Source organism: Sciurus carolinensis, chromosome 13, assembly GCF_902686445.1.
Source record: "Sciurus carolinensis chromosome 13, mSciCar1.2, whole genome shotgun sequence".
Lineage (NCBI taxonomy): Eukaryota > Metazoa > Chordata > Mammalia > Rodentia > Sciuridae > Sciurus > Sciurus carolinensis.
In genome coordinates, this window is record NC_062225.1 from 74995345 (window position 1) to 75015689 (window position 20345).

At 48.7% G+C, this 20345-nt stretch overlaps 1 protein-coding gene across 3 annotated transcripts in view; it reads right to left on the bottom strand.

Annotated features, from left to right (window-relative positions):
- Nucleotides 1-20345, bottom strand: part of Efr3b (EFR3 homolog B) — a 77300-nt gene that overhangs the window by 26069 nt on the left and 30886 nt on the right. For all 3 annotated transcript variants that reach the window (XM_047522215.1, XM_047522214.1, XM_047522213.1), the window contains exons 2-5: nt 18646-18722; nt 17541-17668; nt 11675-11825; nt 197-318 (exon numbers count right to left, since the gene is read on the bottom strand). In XM_047522215.1, coding sequence (XP_047378171.1) covers nt 197-318; nt 11675-11825; nt 17541-17668; nt 18646-18722 — 478 coding nt within the window. The remainder of the gene's footprint in view (nt 1-196; nt 319-11674; nt 11826-17540; nt 17669-18645; nt 18723-20345) is intronic.

Genomic DNA, 20345 nt, shown 5'->3' on the forward strand with positions numbered 1-20345 from the left:
GTTTTCTGACCTGATAGGTTTTTCCTTCAGAACCACATGGTAGAAGCCTGGTCTGCCCACCTGCCCACCTATGGTCCCACCAGGTGCTCTATCCTCCCAGCAACACAGAAAGCTGACAGGCAGTCCCCAGCTGGCCTCTCCGGCACCTCTGGACGCTTCTGCTGGCACCCAGCAGCCCCTCGCCCTCCCGACTCACTTGGTCTTGATCTCCAAGTCGTCGTGGCTCGAGTGGCACATTTCACTGAATCGGGACACGAAGAAGTCATAACTCCGATGGTAGGATGGGGTGTCCTCCTCGATGTTGGCAAACTTCACGAACTATCAGGACAGAGGGAGAGAACACACGTGAGAGGTGACGGCTCTGCCTCAGCGCTGGGTATCCCCAGACCCCCGCGTGGTGAGCCGTGAGCAGCCTCCAGGACCAGCCTCCGGGACCAGCTCTGGTCTGCCTCTCCAAACACACGCGGGAGACCCGTTGCAATCCTCCGCGTTCCTCTCTACGCCCGGCTGGAAATCATGACACAGCTTAGGCCTTCCCCAGGGAGGAGGAGAGGAGGGAAGAGAAAGGAAAATGACCGAGGCTCACTCTTCCGTCAGGAATGATACTGAACTGAGCGGAAGCCAGGGTTAAAGCACCAAGCACCCGTGAAAACTGGGACCCCAAATCAACACCTGAAATGTGACGTAAAAATGCAATTACATTTTGTTTTTGAAAATTTGAGCAAATGTTTAAAGTTTGCCATTTTCAGTTCAGTAAGTCTTGATCAGCTGGATTCCACTGCGCCGCACATTTACAATTTTAAACAGGAACTTAATTTCAACAGGGTCTGCCGAGAAGCAAGTATCATGGACTAAATGGAGGTAAATTATAAAAAAATTAACATGATCCTCACAAGGTATTTTATTTAAATGCTAGAAATTTAGTACCCTCCCCCCCCCAAAAAAAAAAAAAAAAACAATAAAGGGCTAGGGTTGTGGCTCAGTGGTAGAGCGCTTGCCTAGCATGTGTGAGGCACTGAGTTCGATTTATATAGTAAAAAAGGGGGGGGCGGATTTAGTACCCCAAACATCTCTAAAAAAAATTAGATTTACAATAAATTACATTCTCCATTATTCTGCTATGTATTATTATTTAATTTTCCCAATTGTTTGATATATAAACAATATACCATTCTTCCTAAAAGTATCTACTTAATGCACTTACACAATATTAACTCTTTATAATCAGTCTATATACTTATATAACTACTTCAAAGTTGTTAACTTGGGTGCAATGGCACACACCTGTAGTCCCAGCTACTTGGAGGCTAGAGTAGGAGGATCAAAAGTTGGAGGCCAGCCTGGACAACTTAGTGAGACTCTGTCTCAATATAAAAATTTAAATAAAGGGATGGTGATGTTGCTAAGTAGTAGAGTGCTTGCTTAGCAACATCCCCAGTTACCATAAGAAAAAAAAAAAGTTGTTACCTTTTTCTGAATAAAAATGAGCAACTTGCATGAACATCACTAATCAGTTATGTTTGTTCTTGCAATGGTAAATATAGTTATTTCCGGCGGACTCTCAACATACAGATAAGGGGCCCTCCTTCCAAGCTGCATCTAGAATGCATACCTGAGAATGAATGTTCTGATATTAGCAATAAATTCAAATGACATGGTTGCGTTATTGATGTGGGGATGCAGAAGAGGCAGCCTGATAATCTGTGTGATGACAGAACTGGTGGTTCCATGTAAGTTCCAGAAACAAGGCTAAAGCATGTCCCCCTGACAGCATGGCCTCCTAATCTTTACCCCAGGTTATACCACAGACTTGTCAAATGCCAAGGCTGAAGGTGGGTTTGGCTGAAGCTAAGTGAGTGCATGTGTGCTCTTGACCCCCGACAGGCTGTTCCCAGGCTACCCCACTCACAGCCAAAGCCTGGTCCAGTTAGGGTGTCCATTCACACCAAGGGGGCAGTCAGCTGTAGAAGGTTCTAACTGCAGGTCTATCTCTTAACTGGAAGTGTGACCTTTGGTGGGACATTTCACTTCTTTTCATGTTTTGGTTTTCCCATGTGTAAAATAAGCAGTCTAGTGTTCACTAATGTTCTTTTATTTTAAGGCTTTTATGTTCTATCTACTTTAAATATGAGGATGCTTAAAGTCAGACTTCCTGGGTGTTTAAGGGTGTACACATTTTAGAAAAAAAATTTTTTTAAAGAGGCCGGTAATAAAGAGGGAAGGGCCGGGGCTGTAGCTCAGTTGGTAGAGTGCTTGCCTCGCATGCACAAGGCCCTGGGTTCAATCCCCAGCACCACATAAATAAATAAATAAACAAACAAATAAAGGGGGGGAAAGAGTCAAACGGAAACTTGGTCCCTACTGTGTGGTGATTGTGCAGTCTCAAGAACACACCAGGAGAGTGAACAACCAAATTTTACGTTCGTTGATTTGGGAGTTTATGGCTAACAGCTATGAAGATTCAAGAAACTTACAGAACACCAGGAACTGCCCTAAGCAGTTCACATACCTCATCCCTTTTATTTCCTAAAACAACTCTCTATGTTAGAGAGAGATTATTCCTCTCATTTCACAAAGAGACTTAGACCCATAAAAGCAGCCCAGGCCTGGAGGAGGCCTCGGGTCTCACTGCCCAGCTGCCCCTCAGCTGCCTGCAGCTTTTGGGTTTGTTTTGTTTTCAGCTTTGTTGAGGTATAACTAAAAAAAAAAAAAAAAAAAAAACCATATATATTTAAAGTGTATTAATGTTTTGTTTTACAGTGCTGAGCTACATCCCCAGCCCCAAGGCATACTTGATGTTTTAATGTATATATACATTGAAATGATCACAATCAAGCTAATTAATATCTCACTCCCCTAGTCACCACTTTCTCTCCTCCTTCCTCTTTCCCTCAACCCCTCCCACCATTCCTTCCTATTTTCTTTTGGTGAGAATGTTTAAGAAATAACCTAGGACTGGGGTTGTGGTTCAGTGGTAGTGTGTGTCCCCCAGCATGCAAGAGGCCCTGGGTTCGGTCCTCAGCACTACCTAAAAATAAAATAAAGGTATATGAAAAGTACTTGCTATTAAAAAAAAAAAACCTAAACATCCAATGATGTTTGGGTGAATGGATAAGGAAAACATACACATGAGAGAGAAATATTATGCAGTCTTAAAAAGGAAGGAGATCCTGCCAAATTTTTGACAGCATGGATAAACCTTGAAGACATTATGCTAAGTGACACAGTCAGACAGACACACATGGATTTGGCACAATCTCACTTCTATGTGGAATCTGAAATAGTCAACCTCACGAAGCAGACTGGTTGCCAGGGATGAGCAGGGACCTGGGGAGGTCCTGAGCAAAGGGTATAAACCTTCGTTTTTTATCCCTGCCCTCTGCTTCCAGTAGCACCTCAGGCCCAACGGGCCCAGGAGAGTTGCCTGGGGTGGGGGTGCAGTATTCTTAGGGAGGAGCAAAAGGAGCCTGAGGAAATGACCTCATCCTCCCAGAGTCCTTTTGGTCTGACTAGGAGGTGGCGCAGGCAGGACGGGCTGGAGGATTGAGGACACCTGTGGTGACTGGCTGGCCTTGAGGATTCTGCCCCCAGCTTCAGTCACACTGAGGCCGTCTGGGGTCTCCCTGGACTGTCCACAGCCCACATGGAGAGCCACCGTAGGCACTGGTCACTGATGGGTAGCCTGACCTCCTCTCCTCCTCCCTTCCCAGAGGTTCTCCCTGGAAGTCACTCCCCATCTTGGTGGAATTGTGACATCAAGACCCCTCCACACTCCACTTTGACTCTCCTCTTCTTCAGGGTCCTATGGAAGGTTGGGGATATAGCTCAGTTGGTAGAGTGCTTGCCTCGAAAGCTCAAGGTCCTGGGTTCAAATCCCCAGCATTGCAAAAAAAAAAAAAAAAAAAGATCCTCTGGAGCTGCAGCAGGAGATGCATGTCCAGTGTGTCCTGACTGACCCTGCTGCCCAGGCTCCAGGTAGTTCAACCTAACAATTACCCTCTGGCTGTAAGCTCGGATTTTTTTTTATTAAAATCATTTTTTTAAAATTAAAAATTCCATGATAACCCCTGAGCTAATGCAGGGTAGAACACATGCACGGGAATTCCTTTTCCAAAAGCCCAGACGGACTTGCTGTAGACGGGACAAGCAGTTTCTCCTGTGACTCCCCTAACCCGGCCAGCCATGGCTGCTAACTGCGTGGAGAAAGCCCTGCTTTCTTTCCTTCTGGGAATCCGTTTGTCCTTGGAGTTTGCCTCATTTGTGCTCTTCCTCTCTGGAAACTTAGTAATCTTTTAAATGTTGACTTTGACCTACTGATGGTTCCATGCAAGTAGACAGGACCCCACCCACATATGCTCCCTTTGGTCAGACCCCCAACTCCTCGTTCCACCTCTCGTCACCCGTGTGACTGGAGAGAAGCTGTGTAACTTCTGAGTTTCTGCTCCTCACCTGTAAAGTGGAGAACCTGGGAACTACGTCCTAGGCTGGTCACTCAGATAGAAGGAGGGGGTACATGCAGAGTGACCGAGGTCTGCTTAGGACATAGTGCTAGAGCATCATGGTGACAGTGGCTGTTCATGGGCAGCTCCGTCAGCTCTGGGCTAGGCTCAGATGTGATTTGAATTGTGTCATTTTCATGGCACCAAGCCAGGAGCCCAGCTGGGCAGCATGGACCGTAGCAGGCAACCCACCTCCAGTGTGACACTGGTGGGTGTGGAGAGGAGGGAACAAAGGACAGCCACCTCACTGACCCGATATAGGAAGGCGGGCGCCTGAGTAGGGACAAAGGGCAGGGGGAGTTGTCTGATGGCAGCCAAGCCCCCTGCAGCACCGTCCTGGGACTGGAAGCTGGCTGGTGCTACAGGGCAGGGCAGTGCACCGGGGGCAGGAGGGCTTTGACAGGAATGGAGCTCCAGCAAGCAGAGACTGAGCACCTGTTTTCTTCTCTCTAACATGTGCAAAACAAGATTCAGAAAAGCTCTCCAAGCTCCTGAACAGCAGAGACTGTGAAGTCAATGCACACGATTAATAAGCTGCTGCTTCTCAGCGGAGCGAGTTTTTAAGGGCTCTGCAGGAGTCCACACCGCACAACCATTGAATAGCAGTGTTTGCTGGGCAGGGTACAAACACATCCTAAACGCCACTTAGACATCAACAGCACTCCATTCTGAACATGCCCAGGATGCCACTCATTGTCCCACCCCACTTGATTGGAAAGCTAAATTTCAAATACGGTTGTAGTAAAGTTTGCTTTGGTTTAACCCGGCTCCTTCTGTTGGAAGCCTTCAATCATTCTCCAGAGCACGAGTTCTTGAAGAGACTATTCACAGACAGGAGTTTCTGTCGGGAACGACCACACCAGGCCCAGTGCCCTATCTTTTTTTTCTTACTTTTTGAACTGGGGTCTCACTCAATTGCCAAGGCTGGTCTTGAACTCATGATCCTCCTCCCTCAGCTTCCTCAGTAGCTGGGATCATAGGTGTGCACCACTGTACCCTGCTTCAGTGCAGTCAGTGGATGTCAGCCACATGCAAAAGCAGTTGGCACATATGCTCTACATAACCATAGCACCAAATGCTTCCAGGGACTTGCTGCTTAGACCTGTCTTAGTTGCTGCTGGCTGCATCATGTCTATCTCTGCCTTCACATCGTCCTCTCTTCCGAGTGTCAATCTGCTTCTCTAACGAGATGCTTGTGACTGAATTTAGCTCTCTGAGATAATCCAGCATTGCCTCCCAATGCCAAGATCCTTAATTCAATCCTATCTGCAAAACCCCTGCTTAAACACAAGGTGACAGATTCCAAAGATGGGGGCATAGCTTCTCATGGGTTTCATTTTCAGTCTTCCACAACATCCATTATCTGGTATAATTTTTAGCAAACTAGTGAGTTTAGCAGGATATACATTGCTCCCATTGTAAAGATGAGGAAATTGAGGCTTGAGGAGAGCAAAGGTATTATTACTTGAGATCAGCCGGCTTGCATGCACGGAGTTGGGACTCAAATTTAGGAATTCTAATACTGGGTCCCATGCTCTTTGCCTTTTGAATTTTAATGTTCATCGAAACTAACTGGGGAGTTTCTTTAAAATGCAAATTGCTGAGCCACCTCAGGTCTGTTGAACAGGACTCTCTGAGGACAGGGGTTAGGTGTCTGCATTCCTAAGCCTTCCCTACCTCTCACCCTGGAGATTCTGAGGCAGGGGTCCTACAGGTCTGGGGTGAGCTGGACCTATGGTTGTAGACACATGCCCAGGCTGGCTGGGATGCGTATCATTGAGAAAACCTAGGGAAGTGTGTCGTCGGCAGGGAAGGTCGGTCGAGGACTGTGGCCATCTCCTTCGAAGGACAGAACTAGGGTTGAAACTGGGGTTGACTGGGTGGCTCCACCAGGGCTCCAGCTCTGGATGGCAGCGTCCTCCACTCCGGGGCCCATCCGGGGCCCAGGGTTGCCTGGGGCTGCAGCCCTGGCGCTCAGGCTGTGGATCATTCCATTCCCTTGTTCTGCTAGAGCTCCTGCTGAGTTACGGGGTCTGGTGCAAGTGCACTGAGCACCAGTCCTGAGCCTCCTATGAAGAGGGTGCGTGCCCCATGTAGAGCATTAAGGGTGGGAACAGGGCTGGCTAATAAAAGAAGTGCCTTTTTGGTACCAGGCTCTGTGGGCACCCTAGGACCCCTAGGCTTGACGCCTCCCTCCAGGTCTGAAGCATGAAAGCAGACACATCAACCCAGATGGACCACCGGGCCAGGGAGTGCTGGCCTGTGTCCCTGTGGGGGCAGCTCCAAATAGCCCACCCCACACTGCTCCTGAGCCTTCCAGGGGTTGACACAGGGGGACAAACAGGACACTTTCGGTGCTCATAATTCAGAGGTTCCGACAGGGGCACTTCACAGGGAGCACGTGCACTGTGCGAGTCTACCTAGGAAATGGGCCCAACCTGGCTAAGATGGTGTTGGGACTCTTGGACTTTACAGTGTAAGGGCTTCGTCCCTCTTCCGCGAGGCAGTGGAGTGTTATGATTATGCGGGGGGGGTCTTGGGGCCAGACTGCGTAATTGAACCCCAACTCTTTATCAGCAGGATGATCTGGGGAAAGTTCTATAGCTCCCTGAGCCTCAATGGCTCCATCTGTCAAATGAGGGTCATCTGAGCACCCACCTTGCCTGCTTGGCAGGACCAGACCTCCATCAGCCCTGCCCATGACACTCACGGTTCCTCCCCTGGGGCATCCTGGGTTTTCGCTGGGATTCACCTGTGTGACTGGGCACTATTTTTCTAAATGCATGAGGCAGCAGGGACTTCCTGTCTGCTTTGCCTCTAACATTGCTAATTCACAGTTTACAAACGGCTTTTATTTAAATGCTAGTTGCCTAAAGCATTAAATCATGAGAGAATAGAGTTGGGTTTTTGTTTTGTTTTTTTTAAGATAGTGCAATGAGGAGGAAGGTCTCTATAGCAACAAACTGAAGATTTTGAACATGTGACTTTTCAAAGGCCACAGGCATGGCTAGGGTCACCCTTTCAAGATCAAAGTTTCAGCTCTTTAGATACAACAAAGGGTGCCAAGCTTGCTGGAGCAGATCACCCACCCTCCAGTACCGGCCACAGGCGACACAGTTGTGTGAAAGCTGAGGGTTACTAAGGGCCTCGTTAAAAAAGAGAAAGCAGACTCCAAATATTGACACTGCACAAACAGCTCTCCCCTGGCCTGGAACAGGGAAGCTGAGCTGCTTGGCCTCACTGTGGCACCAACCAAGTCTGTCTAAGCAGAGTTCACCTTTCCCTCTCCTGGAGATGGGCCCTCTGAGCCAAGTGACTTCCAGCTGTCAACAACAGATGGGCAAACACGCTGGGCAGAGGGAGGGTCGCCTCTCCCAGTCCAAGGACTGTTGGCTTTTTCTGTTGTGTTTTCCTACCGGAGGGGAAATGGGAACTCCCTCTTGGTTTCAGAAGACACATCCTGGCTGGAAAGCAGATCTTGCAAATCCCATAGTTTGACCTGCCTGCTGCCTGCCCCTTGCTCCTCACTGTCCTTGTTTAGAGGGACTCCCTAGAGCAACCTTCACTACAGCCAGAGAAACAGTCCCAAGTAACTTGACCGTTACCAACCAAGGCACAGAAATTCCCTACACCTAAGGACAAACCATCCTGACTCACACATGACACCATCCCTCCTTCAAGGATCTTTGCAGAACCAGCCATGGTTCTGCAAACTCTGAGAACCCTCTCTAGTCCTTGCTGCCTGTGAGAAGCCAGCCCCTCTGTCCCCGAGTGGCCCCACGTGCTGGATCCCAGGGCCGGCACTCAGGAGGCTGAGACCTAGGGATGCACCTGGCGCCTCTGTGCTCCTGTTCTGTTGCTGAGCCCCTGACTTGAGCATTCCTGGTCCTGCAGTTCTGAACTCACCAGATCCCAGGCCGCTGGTCTCCAGAAATTCTGATCACTGGGCCGACCCTGGAGACTGGACCATTTCTAGGCTACAGATGACAATTAAAACCATGGAGCATGCAGAGTGGGAAGATGGTGGAGCACAGAGGAGCACAGAGCCTGGGAGACCACGGGCACTTCAGGGGCGCCACTCACATCCTTCCCGTGCCTTGTGCCTTCCTCCATGTTCAAGGCCGGCAGCACAGCATCTACAGTCTCCGTCACTCTGCTTACCTAACCGATCCTCCTGTGGCCCTCCGATAGTGATCCTTGTGATTACATCAGGCGCACCTGGTCAGTCCAAGACATTCTCCCCATTTCAAGCTCCTTAGCTTGACCACATCTGCAAGTCCCTTTTGTCACATAAGGTAGTCCAGGGATTAGGATACAGACATCATGGTGAGAAGATTACTCAGCCACTAAGAAGGATGAGCCACATGGAAGAGCCCAGATGAGAGAGCCATGTAGACAGAGGAGTGTGAAGAAGGGTGCAGAGGACAGGAAGAAGCCACCGAAGGAGAAAGACAGCAGAAGGGTGGGATATGGGCATGGTTTCTATAGATTTCTAGTTGCAAAGGCAGAGGTAAGAGGTACTCTCCAGTGGAGAGGATGGCAGGTGCCACCCTCAGCCAAATCACACTGTGTATCCATAAAAGTGGGACACCACACACTAGTGCCCAGTCACTCTGCTTGGTGCAGCACCCAGCACCCCCAAGAAGTATGTAGGAATGTGGGAATCTGTGGGGTTCCCAGACTCTTCAGGAGACTGTCATTGGTCAGGTTTGGGGACCTTGAAGTGGTGAGGGTTTCTGAAGAGACATTCTGCAGAGGGGAGATTTGTTCTGAGCCGACTTAGACAGTGAGACCAGGTCTGAGGACAAAGCCACAGGGAGGTGGAGTTACTTGGGGGAGAGGCATGTCCTCAACCTCTCACCCACAAGACCACGGGTCTCCTTGTGGCAGATGGAGTCTGGTCCCAGGGAATGTCTGCTCAGGGGCTGGATCCAAGACTTGGGCTCTGGGGAGAAGACCCCACACTGAGAGGGACTAGGCAAGAGGCTTCTGGCCTTGCAGACTCTCAGATTCTGTGGAGGATACAGGGACTGAATAACTTACCAGGTGAAGCTAGGTGCTAGCTGTGCAAGCACAAATAAGTTACCTTTCCAGGCAGAAAAACCCAGCAAAAGGAAGGTTTAGATGAGTTCAATGTTTTTTTTTTTTTTTCTTTCTTTTTCTTTCTTGTCTCCTTTTTTTTCTTTCCTTAGTCGCAAAACCACTTATCTAAATTTAAAAAATGCTGTGATCATCCATACAAATAGTTTGAAGGAGCTGGGGGCCTGATGAAGCAGGAGGAAAGGGCCCCGAGCCTTCGATTTCTCTTCCCTCCACCTCTGTCACTCCTACAAAGCCCTGAAGACCATTTTGACCCTTGTAGGCTAAATTTTCCAAGCTTATGTTAAAGACTAGCATGCTGGCAAGTCTAAAATAAAGAAGAGTCAAAGAATGCTCTTCTCAGGAAGGTTCCAGAAGGTTCCAGGTTTAGCAAGCTGGAAAGAGCATGCAGATGAAGGACAACAGGAAGAAAGGCTGCCTCCGAGTCAGAGCATGACTCCGTGGCGATGTGTGAGCTTGCTGACTTGGAACAACCCGGCTTCTGCAATCTTCATTGGTGCACACAGTCGACCATTCGCTTGCTCCCTAGCTGGTGCGGAGATTCACTGGGGTGGGAATTTGCAGGACACTCAATGTTCAAGGCTGTAGTTAACAAAATACCTACCCTGGGCTAGGATGGGAAACGGGAAATGCGAGAGCTGGCAGCTACCTGCTTCTGTGGCCCCCACGGATACACCATGACTAGTTTATTTTCCCTTCAGACATTCCCTTCTAGACTGTAGTTATCTTAAACAAGACAACTAAAACAGTATCTGAAGCTGTTGCCAGGGCAACCTGACAAAGGACTTTGCCCTCAGCTACTGTACATGTAATCCATCGAAGGCAGCTGGAGCAGAGGGAGAGGGAAGGGAGGGGAATAGGCTGCCACTCCTGGTCCTGGGAAAAGATGTTAGAAGACCCTTTTGGTTAAACCAACTTCTAGAACAGGAAAGAAGTCCTGACCTGCACAATCAAAATTCACAAGTGTCAGGCTGGAAAAGACAAGGGAGAAGCTTTCCACCTTTCTCTCCTGCTCTCTGCAGGTAGATAAAGGCCTCACCTGAGACCTGGAGGACAGTCACATCTAAGCTGCTTGAAGACCTGGAGCTCAAAGCCTGCCCTGGAGGGGAGGGACTGGGCAAGAAGGCCAGTAATTGAAGAGAGCAGTTGGAACACGCGAGAGTGTACAGATACACGCGTGGCCCAGAGCTCTTGACTCTGATAGCTCTTCTCTCACAAGTCATGACCTCCCATGACAGCAGCACATGTACTGAGGCCAGCTCAGGCGGGCTACAGAGACCAAGTGCAACCTGCTAGGTGTGAACAGAAAGACTGAGGCCCGTGAAAGTAACCTGTCAAGGCCACACAGCTGAGAAAGGGCAGAAGGAGTGGGGAGCCCTGTTTGCTGCTTCCCCAGGGCTTTGCCACTTCTCTGGTGCTTTGGTCCTGTGGACATCAGCTTACCCTGTATAACCGGCACCAGCTTTCCAAAGATGCCCCTTGGGATGTTGGGTATGAGATCCCTGGGCTTCCCTGCCCTTTAAGGAATGTCTCTGTTTGGATCTATGTTTATATGTCCGGAGGCCTCAGTTAAGATTATTTAAGGGAGTCATCTAGTAAAAAGAAGTTTGAAGGTCATCAGTCTAAAGATAAGTCCATTTGATATTGTTGATGGTTGTGCAACCTTGTCAGTACACTAAAACCACTAAATTGTATGCTTTAAAATGGTAAATTTATTTTTAAAAACTGTTTTGTTGTATGTTCATGGAAATGGTAGTATAAAATTATATAATATTTATTTTTTATTTTATTTTGAGACGGTGAAGGTACCGAGGCTGGCCTCTAACTTGCAAGCCTCCTGCCTCAGGCTGCTGAGATGCTGGGATTGCAGGTGTGCACCACCACGCCTGGGTAACTTACGTAATATTGATTTAAACCAGAAGGATCAGCAGTGAGTTGTGCTTAGGGTCAGAACCAAATAGGAACAGAGCAGAGCAGTGCTGACCCAGAGGTCTTCCACTGGCACGCCCACCGTGCCCACACTCCCACCCCCAGGTCCTGGCTGGGAGATTCGGGGGTCCTGGGCTGCTCCTTACCGAGTTGGTGCCGAGGATCTGCAGGTTGGGCTTCTCCGACTCCAGCAGCTTGGCCACCATCTTGAGGAAACTCTCCACGAAGAGGTTGATGCTCTGGCAATGGCAGGCCATGAGCAGCTGGTCCAGTGCCTCCATGGCGATGCACACATACCTGGGGAGAGGGGCATGGTGGCCTTTACCGCATCGCCTGCCCCCCCACCCCTACTGCCTGACTGGGCAAGCCCGTTGTTAATGCAGTGACCTCCCGGCACCAGTCCAAGGAAGGAGACTCCACCACAGCCTGCCAGTGTCGGGGCGGCCATTCCAACCAGCACCTGCTCCTGCCCAGAACTGCTGCAAGAGGGCCCTTAAAATGTCTGAAGTCAGGTTCGCGTGTCGTCATCTAACAAAGGATGAGGTCAAACATTTCTTCTTTATGTCTTGATCCAAATCATATTTTGAGTACCAGGCAGGTATTTTAAAATTCTTGATTAGCTACTTACTCTCTCTCTTGTGTGTGTGTGTGTGTGTGTGTGTGTGTGTGGTGTGTTTAACAAAGTTTGGGTAAACAGAAAGCACAGGAAGTAGGACTACAGGACAATTTCTGGAGCTAAAATACGATTCAGCTCCAGATGATTTCTGGCCCCACAATACTTCTGGTGGCAGTTGCCCAGTGTCAGACACCGTGTGGTCAAACTTGCCTCAGATGCAAGCCAGCTTTGCAAATGCAAACATATAAAGTTACAGTAGTCATGGTGTCTTCTAAAATTTTTTTTAAAGATATCAGATACCATTTCTCAGGTACCCTTGCACTAATTTCTATACCAAGCAACCATTAAAAAAAAAAAAAAAAAAAGTCCCTCTACTTTTTTCTTTGTACGTCCCTGGCTCTCTCTAGCTTTGCCTTCAGAGAGGTCACAGTCACAGCCCAGGAAACCTTCTGTGCCTTGCAGACCTGGTCCTGGCATGTTGCAGGGGCGTTGTGGGGGCTAGAGAGACAGAGCCTGAGTCCTGCAAGGCTGGGGAAGTAGGCTGGTTTGGAGCCTTTGCAGAAGGGCCTGGCTTTCCCTGCAGAGAAGTTGAAAGTTTGAGGCAGCCAAGCATGGTAGGTAGGAAAGAAGGGCAGGCTCTCAGGAATCATCTCTACATCTTTTTGTATGAAGTGATCTGCGGGCATCTCACCATTATTTTAGAGTTTAAATGAGGTAAATAAAGGAAGGGGTGGGGTGGGTGGGGTTAGGCAAGAGAAGAAATCAGAAGGCTTCCCAAACCCCAGAGCCTGGATTACTGCTTTTCCTTTTCCTGGGGGGGAGGGAGGGAGAAAAAGAAAAATTCCAGAATATCCTGATAAAAAAAAAAACCTTCCTTTGCTAGGAAACAAAAACAAACAAAAAAATTAAAAAGCTACTGACCAGGACTGGAAATTATTTTTAAATATTTTTTTTAGTTGTTAATGAACTTTTATTTTATTTATTTATATGCAGTGCTGAGAATCGAACCCAGTGCCTCACACGTGCTAGGCACAAACCCAGCCCAGGACTGGAAATTTTGATGGGAAGTGTAAGTTATGGTAGAAGTAAAAGTGAAACACAAAGTAGTAATGAAGTACAAGGCCTAGTTCTTTGAACAGACGACCCTGTGTTCTCTAGCTCTGATTCCAATTCAAGGATGGCATGATTGTAACTTGAACTTTTCCAAGTATTTTAGAAATTGGAATCCCCAACCCCATGTTCTCCATGTTTGTTCAATTTTATCATAACCTTTCCAAGCATGTGGAGTCTATTAGGCGTATGCTCTCAGAAGGAAAAGAGCTTGGGGTCCCAGGGGCTATGTCTACTCAATGGAACCACGGTCAGAAGGTTACCATCTGCAGAGATCTGACCTGGTGCTGGTGTTCTGGAAGGAGTCCAGAGTAGCAACAGGCCTGGGAGTCTGATCTGGCCTACCTGAGTACTTGCAGCAGAGTGGGTTAGGAAGGCCAGCGTGGACTGCAGATCACAGCAGTCACTGACAACTAGCTCCCTCCTAGAAGAGCTTCCCAGTAGGTGAGGCCAGCGGAGCTCCAAGTGTCTGGGATGGACTGGAGTTCATGGGCAGCAGGGGGACCCAGGGAAGGACACTTGACAGGCTACAGTAAGAGGAGGTTCAGGGTTGGGGACCACAGTCAAAGGTGGGCTAGAGTCACCAAGGCAGATACACAGGGAGCCTGATGCTTAGGAGAGAAGCAAGTGCCTTGAATCCCAGGAGAGGTTACTGGTTCCACTTGGACCATTGTGCTCAGTCAGGAGTGGCTCTTGAAACAGGGGGAGGCGTGGAGCTTCCAGGTCAGGAGGAATGGGGTCTCTAGTCTGGGAACCAAACTCAGATGGGGAGGAAAGGCAGATCCAGGGCTAGGGACTGGGATCAGCAGGCAGGAAGAGGGGACATATTTAGTAGGGCCAGCCATTGCCCAAGAATCACTGAAAGGGCATTGGCCTTGACAAAGAACCTCTTATTCTGGGCAGTGTGAATGCATTTGGTCAGCCCATTCTAAAAACAGCCCACTCTGGGTTTTCAAGCCCAGAGGCAAAGAAAGGGAATTGGCCTCAGCTAAGGGAGGGAAGGCTGGCCTTTCTCGTCCAGTAGGGTCTGCAGTTTGCTTGTCTACAGGGTCAGCCATCCTCCCACCAACTTCCGGGTCCTCCTGGGCAGTGACCCTGGGTCATCTCTGAGACAGGGTCCTCAGACTGAAGTAGCCTAACCTTCCTTGGCCTCAGTGTCTCTGTCCCCAGGACGCAGCCCTAGGCTAGGTGACAGTTCTGGGCACTGACAGTGTTTGACATGGCATCCTACATGCCATGGTCAATGCTCAGTGGCTATTGTGGACAGGCCCACGACTCACCCAGCACTGCTATTACCACCCCTGCTCCCCAGTTTCTAGGGTGTGTTCCAGCAGTTGGGTTGGGCTGGAAGGGACATGTACAGAGGAAGGAGAGAAATATAAGGAATGACATTTTTTTGCTGCTCTGCATATGGCTGCCGGTCCTCCTCCATGCTGATGAACATCTTGAAATTTACCCCGATCCTCTCTGCCCACACCTGCATGAACCGGGACACCCACACTGCGGAATGGGGTGACGATGCAGGGAGGAGTGACCAGAAGAGGGTGGCTCTACCACAGGGACCCACACCCCAGGTTCACACCCATTGTGTCAAACCATCAAGAGAGGCCCCTGCAGGAGGCCAGGGAGACACACAGGCCTCCTGCTGTCTGCATCTGCCAGTGACGAAGGAGATAAAGATGGGCACCGGGTCTGGGAGGGAAAGACAGCAAGGCCAGGAGAGAGAATGAGAGATGAGCACTGACAGATTTTTCTTCTCCAATTGTTTATGATCAAAGCCCACGATGAAGCCTTCAGGCTTTAAATACCTAGATGCTGTAATGGCTATTTTTAACAGGACGATGCCAATTTTGAATTGCAACTCTAAGGGCCGTGGAAGGTTTCTAAGTGGCTCTGTTGGCTACCAGGCATTTTTGTTGCAGAGGGGGGCAGGCAAAATCAGTATTAAATGTTTAATGTGACCACCGGCACACTGGTTTTAGGTTCAATCTAGGATAAAGTCATTTTTGCTTGCTCGGGTATACTCTACAATATGGCAAGGCCCTTTATATAATCAGCATGCAGAGTATTCATGCTCTTTTTATTGAGCATATAACCTAATTTTATTATATAAAATGATTATAGAGATGTATTAGTTTACATTCTGCTTTTACATCAGGGGTAGCCTGATATAAGATTTCCAGGGCTGGGGGTAGAGCTCAGTGGTAGAGTGTGTTTGGCATGAACAACCCCACAAACCTCCACACACGCAAAAGATTTGCTGGTGGTACCTGAGAATTCTGGACCTCAGCACACTGTTAGCCCTGGTGCAAACCATCTTACTCTAGTTCAGGGTTCCAACTTCCCCACAGGAGGAAGAAGCCTTGGAGGGCTGATGGGCAGTGGCGGGGAGCGCACCAGAGGGGTCCAGGTCAGAGAGAACCACAACGACCCAGAGAACCAGGGGATCCTCAGCCAGTCTATCTGAAATTGGTTCTACAGCTGGCGTGGTGGCCGTGGCTGTGTTAGGGGCAGGTTGTAGGAGAAGCCAGAAGTCAAGCTGAAGAATATGGATTTTATTCTAAAGGAACCAGGAAGGTATAGTTTTGGGTCTGTATGTGAAGACCCCAAATGCACCACTCAAAATGAGTATTCTTAACATATTGGTATCTTTGTATTGAATTTTGTAGCCACGGAGATTTGTTGTGGATGTTTGTTTTTTAACTTGATTATTCTTCAAATATAATTATGTGGTCTATTTTTCACTCACTTGAGGCATTTTTCATATTATAAAAGGTAAGCATCACCAGAGATACCATTTTCATTGACTCGATAGCATTTTATCAAATAACATACACCATAATTTACTGAACTCTTCTCTTGATGGATACTTAAGTTATTTCTATTATTCATTATTATAAAAAAACACCATAATGAACATCTCCACAGGTAAAGGTAGGTTGTATTTAAGATCAATTCCTTGGGAATAGTGAATAAAAGGGAACTTCTAGGTCCAAGGATGTAGGTGTTTGTGAAACTCTTGACACATATTTCAGAATTAATTTCTAGAAAGGTTCAACCAGTTTTAACTCTTCCTAGGAATTGTGCCATTTGTTGGTTAGTACTGGACGTTATTTAGTTTTCTGTTATTTGATAGATGGTATCTTAGTATTTCAAACCTCATCTTTGATCACAAGTTTGTTGAATATTGTTTCATTTTTGTAACAAGTTCTAGCTTCCCTTCTGCAAATTATTTATGATCTTTGCCTCAAACCTTTTAGTGTCTCAACCTTCCTAGTCCACCCCAAGTTATATGTTATACACTACTTGTGTATGTTTGAATTTTTGTCTTATTTTCAAATTTTTTTTTTAGCTGTCGATGGACTGTTATTTTATTTTATTTATTTATATGTGGTGCTGAGAATCAAACCCAGTGCCTGATATATGTGAGGCAAGTGCTCTACCACTGAGCCACAACCCCAGCTCTCACTTTTTAAATGATATTTATTTTTGGTGTTTGCTTTTAAAATTTTTATTTTTTTCTCTTTTGACATCAAAATATTTAAAATTTTAAAGAGTTAAATCTATTAATTAGTCATTTTCTTTAAGATTTCTTCTCCTAAAGACAGAAAGTCCTTCCCTCTCAGAAGATGGATAAATAGTTCACTTAAGTGTATTTCTTTTCCTTTTTTTTTTTTTTTTTTTTTTTTTTTCTTTTTGGTACTAGGGATTGAACCCAGGGCCCTTTACCACTGAGGTACATCCTCAGCCATTTCATTTTTATTTTGAGACAGGGTCTCACTAAGTTGCTGAGGCTGGCCTTGAACTTGCAATCCTCCTGCCTCGGCCTCCCAAGTCTCTGGAATAGAGATGTGGGCCACTGTGCCAGGCTCACTTAGTGTATTTCTCATAGACAGTTTGCCCCAACCCTGCCTTCTCACTAGACCATGGATGGCTCCCCCTGACTTTTGAAAACTGTAAGTTGGGTGAGGTGGGGTAGGTTTGATGAGAGCAGCGCTGTGTCCTGTGCCCCTGATGTGTGGGAGGGCTTCAGTGTAGAGACCTGGGCCTCAATGGATGCCAAAAGAGGTGCTCCGAGGAGCCAACACCACCTCTCCCAAATCATGGCACAGGCACCCAGTTTCATCCTGCTGTGAGAAGAGCACATAGAATCCACCCTCGGTTCAAGTTCCATGTTCTGTCTGTTCAATAATCCTGTCTACTGGATTTTCTTAAAATGACATATATTGTTTTCCCCTAATGATATAACAGTTTCTGGTCAACTCCCTCCATCCTACAGTACTTACCCATATCGATGGCGACCCACATCACGGATGAGCCTCTCAGAGAGGTAGGCACCGATCCGGTCTAGCTTTTCTGGAGCGGAGAGGGCATAGAAGGTAAGCTTCTCCATGTTGGTCTTCACCAGGCCATCCTGGAAAAGATGGTTCAAGATCATCACGGCCAGCCGGGTTAGGGCAGAAGGGTTCGGGTCTGGAGGTAGATGTAATTCAACCGAATCAACATTCACAGTGCCTATTGTGCATCTGCCAGACAACAGGCCAGGTGTCAGGGACACAGAGACAATTAGGACACAGTTCCTGCCCTCCAGGTATTCACAATCTAGCCCCATGTGTGCTAGCTACAAATAAGAATAGTGAGTGACAGAAATATAAATGTGCGTGCACGTATATACGTGTGTGTATGCACATACATGAATGAATGTACATGTATGTTGGATGAGTGCAAAAATGATGACAAGGTCTCATTAAACATGACTCAGAATTAAAATGCGCTAGGCCTCCACCACCAAGACATAAAGAAGGCAGCTCTTTATTCTCACAGAAGTCTCCAGAGGATGCTAGAAACGTGATCCTCCAACCACCCATCCAGAAGAGCCATTGAGTCCCAGAGCAACTCAAGTACATCAAATCCTGACATTTCTTAGACCACAGCCCATAAGGCAGCCCGATGTGTGGAGTGGCAGCTTGGAAGCCGAGAAGCAGGCTTCCTGTGGGTGCACAACCAACTCCTGGCAGATCTGGACAGAGTGGGGCAGAGACATGGGGCCCCCAGCTGCAGTGCAAGATGGGGGAGTGCTCCTGCTAAGCTGAGAGGAGAAAATTCCCAGAAGGGCTGGCGGCTCCAGGGACCATCCCCCAGACAGGAGTGAGAAGCGTCTCACACCAAACAAACTTCAGCTGCCTTCTTCTGCACATTCTGACTTCGGAGCACTCCAAATGCCAGGGTCCCTCCTGTCCCCGCAGCCTCCACCCTTCCCTCCATGTTTCTCAGCTGGTGTGGGGAGGTCCAGTGGCCAGGCGGGCCATGCTCCCTCCTTCCCCATGCAGTCTCCCGCAGAGGCCCTGCCTGGCTGGAAGAGCTGCAGCGCCTGCCAGAGACGTGACCCACCTCGGGATCCTCAGGGAAGATGTTGTCAACCAGCCTTTTGTACCTGGGGCGAAGGGCGCCACAGCAGCCACACACACCTGGGCAGGAAGGAGAAAAACCCGTGAGCGAAGCCTCCTGGTCTGACTGAGGACTGGGCGCCAGGGCCAGGCCTGACGAACTGAATCCTGGCTAGAAGCAGAGGGCTCTGCCCTCTACCCGCCCCCCACCTGCCAGGACAGTGGCCACTCTGTGCCATGTCCTTCCTGGGGGATCAAGCAGGGTGGACTATGCAGGGGTGAAGCCAGGACACAGAGGAACACTTGGAGGGGTGAGGCCTGGGGTGGGGTGAGAGGTCACATAAAGGTCAGGTGCCCCCCACTGTCAAACACACACACACACACACACACACACTCACACACACACACCACGGGATGTGTATTTCTAGGAACAGACTATATAAGTGCCTCCTTGCAGCCTCAGAAATCTAACCAGGTGTCCTGGTTAGATGGATACAGCCTGCAGGTCTCGCTGCTCCTCTCTAGAGCCCCCCTGTGCTCCCAGCTGCCTCTATTCTCTGTGTCTCTGTCTCCTACCATCCTCTCTCCTGCCGCCATTTCCACTGCGGAAGGCCACGTGAAACTGTGATAGATCAATTATTAACATTTGAAAATGCATCTTTAATGCAGTGCGACTGTGGTATTGGGAACTACAGCACTCGAGAGATAGGCTGGGGCCCAGAGGGCCACCCAGTGCGTGGTTCTCAAAGGCCAGCCCCCCGGAGGGCTCATCAATCTGTGGCAAAATGAAAAACTAACAACGTGGCATGTTTTCAGGAAGCTAAACTTATTCCATTGAGAAGACCGAGGTAACTTCCTTCTTGAGGTTCCTCACCGTGAAGCGATGGCGTTAGGAAATCAAGGATAAAACGAACTTTGGCAAAGTAACCCCAGGTTCTGCTGTACATGTTGTGTCAAAGAGGAAATCGGAACACCCGGGAATCATGGCCTTCGCCAACCTCTGCCCCATGCAGGAACCTCTTCCTCGCCACCCCAGCAGCGAGGAGGCAGAGGGGAGGCGGCTGTTGGGAAGGGCCTGAGGGCCTGGGAAGGTCTGCATCCCCCGCCAAGAAAAATAAGCACCCCTTCATTCCACCAATTAAAGATGAACTCTGCTTGGACAAGTGTTCTACTTGACATGCAAATGTGCCCGGGGGAGATTAAGACTGTGGGTCGTTGAGAAAAGAATGAATTCCTTCAGGGGGAATTACTGCCACACAAAGAGCCCCACACAGGCGAAGCCGCTTCCTGGTTCTGGTGGGGAGGGATGGGGGCCACGCTGCCCAGGGGGACAGAGCCAGGATCTGGGTTCTAGGGCTGATCTGGATGTGAGGGAATGGGGGTGTCCTTGGATAAGCCCAGGGGCACCCAGAGACAGGGCATCAGGTGGCTGACCTCTGGACATGGGGTCACTGGTTTGTGACCCCAGCCCCCACGTGCACAGGGAAAGCTGTGTGGTCTTCAGCTTCCATCCCAGGCTGACCTCTAGGTTTGGCCTGGCATCTTTTTCCCCCACTCCGCCCCTTTCTGGGAGAAGGTGTCAGGGCTCCGGCTGGTTGGCACCAGGGTTATTTCTCATGACAGGGCAGCTCCTGAGGGGCTTGTTGGGCTGTGCAGTGGCCGTGCCTGTCCTCTGCTCAGTAGGGCTCTCAGGATGCTTTTCCC